At 43.3% G+C, this 10,077-nt stretch overlaps 1 protein-coding gene across 1 annotated transcript; it reads left to right on the plus strand.

Annotated features, from left to right (window-relative positions):
- The first annotated feature begins 351 nt into the window (after positions 1-351).
- Positions 352-9,838, plus strand: PSMB2 (proteasome 20S subunit beta 2). The gene is made up of 6 exons (XM_062014414.1): positions 352-504; positions 2,360-2,482; positions 3,055-3,125; positions 7,089-7,251; positions 8,705-8,754; positions 9,591-9,838. The coding sequence occupies exons 1-6, from the start codon at positions 414-416 to the stop codon at positions 9,696-9,698; spliced, it is 606 nt and encodes a 201-aa protein (XP_061870398.1). The 5' UTR covers positions 352-413; the 3' UTR covers positions 9,699-9,838.
- The last annotated feature ends 239 nt before the right edge of the window (positions 9,839-10,077 follow it).

Below are 10,077 nucleotides of genomic sequence, written 5' to 3' on the forward strand. Positions count from 1 at the left end.
CTTCCCTCCAGCCCGGACCACCAGGCCAGCCCGGTTCAGTGTGCTGACCACCATTCCGCCTCAGCGCCTGCTCCCTCACAGCCCTCACGGCGTGTTTCGACTGAGAACGCCGACCAAGACCCAGACTCGGGATTATTGTCCCACGTCATAACATAACCCCACGCTGGATGTTTGTGACTGTAACTCGAGCTGTGCCTGAGCTGAGGAACAGCCCTGTGACCGGTGACGGGGGATGGAACCGCGGTGGGGGGGGGTGGGTGACGGCCCTAAACCCGCCGCCATAGTCTTGGGCGGCGCGTCACGTGACACGCCCCGCGGCGGGGAGGGCGGCTCTCGCGAGCGGTGACGTCATCGGCGCGCGGCGGCTGAGGGCCGGCGCTTCGCTGTGTCACGGCGCGGGCTGAGCGGCCGCCATGGAATATCTCATCGGCATTCAGGGCCCCGACTACGTCCTGGTGGCCGCCGACACGGTGGCGGCTTCCAGCATCGTCCGGATGAAGCACGGTGAGAGGCGGAAGGCCCGCGGAGACCCGCTCGGAGCTGTGAGGGGAGGGAGTGGGCCGTGTGGGCCTGGCGGCGGGACTCGTGTGGTGCCCTCAGGCTCCGGCCGGCAGTAGGCCGGCGGCGATGAGCGGCCGGTGTGTGGTTGGGGTGCTGCGAGTGTCTGAGGAGAGGTTGGTAAAGCGGGCCGCGGTGGCTGGAGAGAAACGTTGTTGGATGTTGTAGTTTAGGTTTTAGAACTGTGGGCTCCCCAGTGCAGGAGAGGCGAGGGCTTTCTGGAGAGAATCCAGCGGAGGCCAGGAAGATGCTGAGGGGACTGGAGTGTCTTCTTTCGTATGAGAAGAAGTTGCAGGACCTCGGGCTGCTTAGCTTGAGGAAGAGAAGGCTGAGGGCGACATCATCTACACTTACAAGTACCTGAAGGGTGGGTGTTAGGAGGATGGTGGGACGCGTTTTTCTGTAGTGTCCAGTGACAGGACAAGGGGTAACAGGCACAAGCTGGAACACTAAAAGTTCCACCTTAGCATGAGGAGAACCGTCTTTGGTGCTGAGGTGAGGAAGCTCTGGCCCAGGCTGCCCAGGGAGGGTGTGGAGGCTCCTTCTCGGGAGGTTTCCAAACCCACCTGGACACGTTCCTGTGCCCCCTGAGCCAGGGGAACCTGCTTGAGCAGGGGCTGGGGCTGGAGCAGCTCTGCAGGGCCCTTTACACCCCCACCATTTTATGGTTTATTCATTGAAGAGGCTGTGGGCCTGACTCTGTCACTCAGAGTAAGCTCAGGTGTTAACGGGCCACTAGCTAAGAGTAAAGCTTCTAATCTTGAGCCAGTATAACTGCCATGTATTAGGCTGTCCTGTTAATGGTTCATTAACTCAAACCATCCTCTGTACCACCTCTGTTTAAGAACCTCACAGGGATAACGATAGATGAGATTAAATGCTTGGCCTTGTCTAATTGACAGGTAAAATGGGATTCCTGGGAAAAAAGAAATATCAGAAGTAAAAGCCTGAGTGAAATTTGTAGCATATGAGTCAAACTGTAATGTGGTTTTGGTTTCTCTACATGAGAAAACATCTGGAAGGTTATCAAACCTCTGAAATTCTCTAAAATGATCTTTTTCTGCCCATTGTTGCAATAACCTAGAATATTAGAATATTTGTTAGAATATTGGTATTTCCTAATACTTGCTTTAATTTGTAAGTATCTGAGTGCCCATCTGCTCTAATGAGGTGAGACTGCAGCCTTGGTGAGCACAGAATTGTCTTCAGTTATCAGCATCACAACTTGGATTTCCTCGAAGGCACAGAGACAGGTGTTTTAAACTGCAATTATGAGTGAAAGTGTTCCTGAGTTTCTGTGCATCAGTGGGCTGGTTTATAGTTTATAATCAATACTTAAATGTCCATTTCTTAAAGAGTCTCATTTGCCTACATTGCTAATTTTTGCTAGATTTAGATATCAGAAAGAGGAGATCATTTGACAAGGAACTTGATTCTGGATCTCCTAAGATTGTTTTTGCTCTCTGTGCTGATAGTTAAGCTTTATATTAAAGCTTTTGCTTTAATAAGTAGAATGGTCTCTGAGCAAAATTCTTCTTCCTGAACCCAGGACACACCATGTATTATTCAGCTTTGCTTCCCCTGGTGATGTGTCTGGACAGTCTGTGTACTGTGCCACCAGCTGCTGGATGCTGAATGTTAGACTTTGCTCAGGAAGACTTTTGGTGGTGCTTCAGGTCATCATGTAGTTACCCAAGTCTCTTTCTTGTTTCTGAAAGAAATGACAGTGTGTCAGAATCAAGTCTTTTGCTGGTATCTTTTCTCATGACCATAGCTCTTAATGTTATTTTTCTTTGCCTAGACCATGACAAAATGTTTAAAATGAGTGAAAAGATCTTACTCCTGTGTGTTGGGGAAGCTGGAGACACTGTGCAGTTCGCAGAATACATCCAGAAAAACGTTCAGCTCTACAAAATGAGAAACGGTGAGTGAAGGAGAGCAGTTATTCACTGAGGGTTCAGAAGCAGAGTTATGGATAGGAACAGCTTACAGCTCAATGTTGGTACAAAAGACTGTCCTCAAGGCTTTAATAATTTCTGCATTTTTAGTGCAAAGCACTAAAAGCAAAGATATCAGTGAAAACAGGATGAATAAATAGAGAATAGACTATACAACATAAACCAAAAAGTTTATCCAAAGCCCAACTAAACCATTTGTAATAGAACTGACACACTAATAGCTGTGTTAGTAAAATATTTCTCTTCAAATTTGTCCTGCTCAGATGTTATACATTTGCCTGATAAACCTGAAATTCAGGCCACAGAGAAGTTTGATTTCTTGAAGCTATGTCTTTGAGTGGTCTCCACAGAGATGAGCTACCTGCGTTTTGAGGACCTGTTTTATGCTTGTAGCTTTCAGAATAAACTGGAGTTAAACAAATGACACTTTGTCATTAAAGAATTATCTTGTGATTTCTAACTGGAAATGGAACATCCAGGAAGGTGAGACTTGAATATGGATTCACACTCTTATCAAATACACACATTTCTTCTCCAGGTTATGAATTGTCTCCTACTGCAGCTGCAAACTTCACACGGCGGAACCTTGCTGACTATCTCCGGAGTCGAGTGAGTAATGGCTGAAAGATTCTGACAAAGGCTTAGAGGGGAAAATCTCCATTTTCAGGGAGTGGAATCTGGATAAAAAAGACAAGGTGGCGGCTTCTGTCTTTAGCAATGAATCCAGTTTGCTGAAAGGATATTTTAGTGAAACATAACTTTATCACATTGCTTATCGATAACTGATACAACTGTAGTCTTGAAATTCCAGCCTTGGGCCCAGTAAACATTTTGTCACAAGCACTGCAGACTGCTCAGTGAATTAAGCCTCTTTACCATCCAGATAAAGTTGTCAGTTTTCATGCAAATGCACTGAATCCGTTTAATCTTCTTGGAAAATTACTTAATAGAGCAAAGCTGTTTGATGTACTTAGCAAAACAAGTCCCTTTTGTAAACAGCAACACGAGGCTTTCACTAAATACCAAATCTGAGTTGGAGCTGTTTTCTGGTTACTTACATATGATTTGAAGTACCTCTAACAGGAGGACTTCAAGAGGCTTTTTGGTAAGTTTGGCCAGCACAATGTAGTGTTGATGTGGCACTGTTGTCTTCTTCTGTGCTATATCCCTTGAGGCCTGATCCTTCCTATGTCTCCCCTCCTCCTTGAGCCCACGCCTTGTCTTCCAGCTCACCTGCTCCAGATGGGCAGCACAGTGGGGAGGACACTGGCAAAGGCAGATGTGTTTGTTTACCGGAGACAAAATGTTGTGCTGTTGCAGATGGCAAAGCCCTGGAGCACTCTGACACTACTGTCACACTACACTGATCTCTCTACTGGAGGGAGAGCTCTTTTTCTAGAAACATAATACTGAATAATTTGTCTGTGGGGTTTAGAATTTGATGATCTAAACCTTGCTGTTGGAGTTTTCTTCTAGGTCAACTTTGTTACATTTTCGTTTGTGGGATACCAGAAGAGTTGCCTTGGGCTCTCTGTGTCTGTTTAGATTGCATAGGGGATTCCTGGAGGCTACTAATTTAATTACGTGGATGATAAAAGTATAAGGTAAAAACACATCACTGTCTACTATTAGCAGGAAAAATAATTTAGAAGAGATTTAGGTGAGGAAGGCCAGAGGGTCTGTGAGTGGCTACCACCGAAACAGTCCTATTTCAGATAGTAGAGCCTGAAGTAGAGCTTGTTGTGTGTTAACCTCCATCTGGGTTCCTCCCTGTGTCCCCTACTTTGATTTTATGAACGCTGTGGCTCGTGTGGGCCAAGTTCCTGATGCTTTGAGGATGGCTGTTTGTGCCTCGAAGCTGTTCTTTTGCTGGGAAGCATCAAGTGTAATGACACTAGGCTTGTAACTTGAGGCAGTTACCTTACCATGCTCTTTTCTTTCTCTGAATAGTCAACATGTGTGTTTTCATGACACTCCTCATTTTAAAACAGGGGATTTATGCTCCAGAGTAGGATCTGAAAAGAGTCTTTTTCTGTTTATGTGTTTTCTGTTTATGTGTTGTGATTGAGGCAACCTAGAAAGTGCTTTGCAGCCACATGGCTCTTGCATAGGTGAGTGGTGCTGTTCCTCTGCTCCTGCTCCAGCATCTCACTTGGTTCTTCTGCCAAATCAAGTGCTGGGTTTAGTACATTTAACACTCCTCACTCAAACTTGATGAAGTTTGGTTTCTAGTTGGGATGCTATGTTTAATTATAGGTGATAGGGTCTGGCCCAAGTCCAAAGGAAGCCTGTCAGTTCCTTTCTGCTTGTCCACACTTGGCAGGATGCTTCCTCACGCCCACCTTCCCCCTTGCTGTGACTTTGGCTTCCGCCAGATGTCACGGTGCTGCTTGTCACCACCCAGCCTCCCCCTGCCATTCCTCTTGGTTTTAGGTATTTATCATAAACCTTCTCTTCAGCTGTAAATTGTGAAGAATTTCACACATCTCCTAATTGCTGTAGTTATTTTAAATCAAACAGCATAAAGTGCAAAGCTACTTGGGATGAGAAATATTGCCTCAAATAGAAAGGTAAGTTTGGAAGCAAAAAGGTCTTGTCTGCCCTGGTGTGTCAGTCACCCACTTTTTTGTTACCCTTTAATCACACCAGTTATCTAAAGAGGTTAGACCTGTGGGCATGGAATTAGTTACAAAAGCCAAGGCTGCCTTTGGAATGGACAAAAGGATTGAGGTGCACAAGGAATCCCCATCCCAGCTTGGATGTTAGTCCCACTAGAGCAGCACTGAGGTGATGTCTGTTGGTAGTCATGGAAGTAGTAAACAGATGATCTATATTTTTCCAATGGTTAGATTCTGCCTTTCTTTAATAAGAAGGCACAGGGGACACTTTATTTACACTAAAGTTTTAAGAAGTTGTCTCATAGACTGTTAGCAGGAGAACTTACAACTGAAAAACAGCTTAGAGATTTGTTAAAGTCTATGTAACACCATTTATTTATGGTTGAGTATCTCACATATGCCAAGACTGGTAATTCAAAGTCACACAGTTTTGAGTGATCTTGTGTCATGGCTCTTAAATATCAACTTGTGTGATGTTTCAGAATAAATAAATGATGAAATAGAGACTAATTAAACGAATACAGCTGCATGGTAACTTGTTTCCAAACACTGTTGGATGCTTTGAAGATTAAATCACATAATTCACAGTGATATGTTTGATATATAACTGTAGCCTGCTTTATTCTTTTGCTGTCTGGTGAAAGTAGAAGATAGAGTATCCTGTGGGGGTTTTTTATGAGTACAAATTCACTGTGCTTAGTATCAAAATGACCTTTTTCCTCTGATAAAATGAATGCTTTGGCTTTAGGGTGAAATTATGTTTGCTTGTTCTAATCTATTGTTAGTTGCATCATCATATTTTCTTATTCTGTTGCTTTGTTGATGTAGGCTTTCCAGCATTGTAAGAGAGATCCTGTTAGTATGAGTAATTTCATAAGAAACATTATGTAAATATGAAAATATTGGAAGTATATAAAAGCTGTTTTAAAGAACATACACAATTCCTCAAATCTTCTTCTGGGCCTATAAAATGATCCAGTACAGACGTGTTTGTGATCCTGGAAAGCCCACATCTTGGGAGAAGATGTGTGTGGGGAATTCTGCTTTATTCTGGTGGAACACACTAACCCCAAACCATGAAGGAAATGGCTAAGGCATTGCTGAACTTGCAAATACAACCCAATCAAAAGGCATTGTTTTGTTAATGTGGTCACAAAGTCTTTTGGCTTGAGATATAGCTATTTCTCAGTCATGTTTCATAGGCTCTTGGTGAAGATGTCAATGAGAATCATGACAGCAGCTAAAGCATACTCCGTTTCTAGTTGAAGGAAACTGTTTCAAACCAAACCAAAAGCCACTGCTAAGGTGATGTTGCTGTGCCTTATGAGTCAGTTTTGAATAAAAATAAACCAATTCCTTAGATCTTCTTCACTCTCCTGGCTGAGTTAGCATCACATTAAAGATGAAACTTGGTGAGTGCAATAAAAATCTTCACTGCCAATGAACAAGACAGCGTAAGACTGTGTGTAACTGCCTGCAATGTGTGTGAGCTTTCATATGTGCTGAAATGGTCTGTGGTTAGCAGTTGTGTGACTGAGAAAAGAGTGTGCTACATGAACAAAGAAGTTCTCACAGACTGCAGAATGTTCACATTGTGCTTGTGTGTTGACAGTAAAAATCCCCCAGTTTCATGTCAAGATGAAAGAATCTGGTGTGAAAACATAATTATAAGTTTTCTTGAGTTTGACTGTACCATGAAAGCTTTGAATAAAAAAAAGCCTCACTAGTTTTCAGGAGAATCAGAGTTGTATGTTTTTATTTGCTTATACATTCCACATCACCAAAGACCTAATCTTTCTTTTTTATATACAGTGATCCACAACCTGCTGCAGCCAGTGCTGAGGCAGTTGCTGGTGGCATTTTATGGCAAAGATTGTGCCACCAATTGTTCTGTAGGTGAAGTGAGGATTTGGAGATTTGGGTGCTTTAATGAAAACATCATTTCTATTTATAGACCCCCTACCATGTCAACCTTCTCCTGGCTGGCTATGATGACCATGAAGGTCCTGCCCTTTACTACATGGATTACCTGGCAGCTCTGGCTAAAGCTCCTTTTGCAGCACATGGATATGGGGCATTCTTTACCCTCAGCATCCTTGACCGCCATTACAAGCCAAGTAAGTGGAGTCTATGGAGAAGAAAAGTCTCCTGCAGCAATTAAGAAGTGAAAAGCTTAAACTGAGCGATTGACACTTGCTGAGTCAGCTGCTCCAGCACAATTGCAGTGATGCTACAGATCCAAATTGGAGTTTGTGCTGTAAGAAATGTAGCTTTAAGGATTGCCTTCTGCTTTTGCTGTAATGTGAGACTGGTCAACTTCTTAAAGTGTTTTCCTGTTTGAAGTGTAACAGACTGACAGTCAATGAAGTTTCAATGTAGCCCAAAACATGAGTGGGCTTTCCTGGACCATTAGCTGCTAGTAGTCTGTTTTTAATAACAGTTTGATGACTTTATCTTCTACTTGCCTGCCTCTTGGCTATGACATGTACATTTTTTTCCCAGAGTATCAGTCTTCAGAGGGCAAATTCTTGTCTTGGACTGGCTTTGTGTGTCGTATGTTAAACACATACAAGTGAAAAGATACTCATAGCAAGGTTATCTGTGAAGTGAGGGTGATGAAAATGGGTTGCTTTGGTTTACAATTTTAGTGCATGTTGATCATAATTCTTGTATGTGTCTGTGGTTGTCTAAAGCTTTTATTTTACACTCCCAATGCAGTTCTTACTCTGCCAAGGAGTAAGCAGGGTGCAGTCCCCACCTTACAGATGAGGAAACACGTAAAGCTTGGAATGTTGTTCATCTGACATCTTTGGTTTTTAGCTGCAAAACTGCTTTACTGCTGTGTGCAAAGCTGAGTTTAATCTCATAGAGATGTTCACTTAGTAATCCTGTCATCCATCTGTGAGAAATGTATTTAGAAACAGACAGATTGGTTGTAATGGGATTTCTGCCTGAGCAGTGGAGCAGGTTGGGATCAAACTCTAGAAACAAGTTTTGTGAGAGCCGCAGAGCTTAGTTGTTTTCTAGTCATGTCCCTTGGAGATGATACTGCTCCATTGTCACCATTCCCTGTGAAAAGAGACAAAATGATTGTCATCCCTGTGGAGTACTGGATCTTATCCTAATGGGTGAGAATAGCAGGGGCATCACACACGTGCCTTGCCCATTATTAAAACTAATACTCAGCAGGGAGCGTAGCGCTAAACCCAATCCCCGCCTACTGTCACTGACTTGCAGCCGGCTGGGGACAGATGGAGCTGATTTAAACTGTAATAAACTCGAGGAGAGAGAGAGACAGAGAGGGCTGGACTTGTCCAAAGCCCAGTCCCTGGCCATGGGAGGCAGAATTCCGTCATGCTTCCCATTCAGTGGAACAAATCGATTCTCAATGGCTTGTTGCAGCGTGAGCACTTCGGTGCGGGGCATCCTGAGTACATCTGGAAAGCGTTTGCTGTGAGCTGGGAAGGAGAGGTTTGGGTGCTCAGCTGAAAAGTTGTTTAAATTTAATAAAGTTTCTGTTGAGAGAGATGGCCTCTAATTAAATCAATCTGTGGGTGTTTTCTCTTGCAGGTATCACACGTGAGGAAGCTGTGGAACTCCTAAAAAAATGTCTAGAGGAGGTGAGTTGCCAAACTTCAGATCCTGAGAAAGGAATGCTTGTTTGCATTCATTTGCTGGTGTTTTCCTGTTCCTCTTGTCACCTTTTGTTGCTGTCTGAGGTAGTAAGTGCACAGTGACCAGATGTGGAATAGCTACCGAGAAGAAGGATTTGTGTGCTCTTGCATGGTTCAGGTCCTCCAGAATGTAAACTTGAAGCTTAATTGCTTTACTTCTGCTTCTTCCATGCTTAGCATAATATTGATACAGACAGTCTTTGACTGTTTCCTTTTATGTTTCTTCTGAACATAATGCAAGCATCCTTCTGTTACTTGTGTTACTCTTAACTAGTGCATGCTTCTAAGTGTTCTTCTTTTCCAGCTTGGAAAGTGGTGTCTAACAGGTAAAGATTTGACAAAGTTCAAGGTCAATAACCTTTCAGACTCCAAGGCTTTTATTGTTGGAAAATAGTCTTTATCCTTGTCATTAAGAGATGGAATTGAATGTAACTGGGAATAAACACCTGGGGAAACATCAGGAAGAAGAGCTTCTGTGTGAAGTATCTTTTTGATACATACACTTTGTGTCCTCTGCTGTAGCCCACTCTGCTTAAATGTTATTCCTTGTATTCCCTAGCCCAGGTTTCCCCAACATGGAGAGTGTTATAAGGGAGAACAAACTCAAACAAGTCCCTTGCTGAGCAGTGGAAAAGCCACTGCAGTTCCTGATATTTCAAGTCACTAGAACCAGGGTGGAAATTTTGACGTGCAGCAGCGTTTCTCTGAAATTATGCTCTTCTCTCTTATTGAAACCTTGAATGAATCTCATCCCTTTTGTCTTTTTGTCTTTTGTTGAACAGCTTCAGAAACGCTTCATCCTAAATCTGACTTCTTTCAATGCCCGGTTCATCGACAAAGATGGCATCCATGAAGTGGACAATATACCCCTTTCAAAAGCCACGTCCTAACCCCTGAGGTCTTTCTTCAGCAGTGTTCTTGGGTTTTTTTTTTTTGTTCCCTTCTGGGTTGTGGGGTTTTTTTCTATCCATTTGAAGCACACAAGTCATGTACCACCCTGGGAGATCGAATAAACATTGACATTTATGTAGCCAGTTTTATCTTTTTATTCCACTGAGCCTTCCTGAGAGTGTTTAAGTAAATTGTTCCAGAGTGAAGGTGAAACTTGAAGGTGAAACATGGGTCCACATTCAGCTTACTTATCTTTCTTTCCTCTTTTGAGATTTTACTCCAGCCCAGGTTTTCCTGTTTGTGGGGAAATGGTACTGTGTTTAGGTGATAATCTGCTGTCCTCCACTCTCATCATTAAAGCTCCACAAACACTGGGCA

This window comes from Colius striatus, chromosome 24 (genome assembly GCF_028858725.1).
Source record: "Colius striatus isolate bColStr4 chromosome 24, bColStr4.1.hap1, whole genome shotgun sequence".
In the NCBI taxonomy this organism is placed as follows: Eukaryota; Metazoa; Chordata; class Aves; order Coliiformes; family Coliidae; genus Colius; species Colius striatus.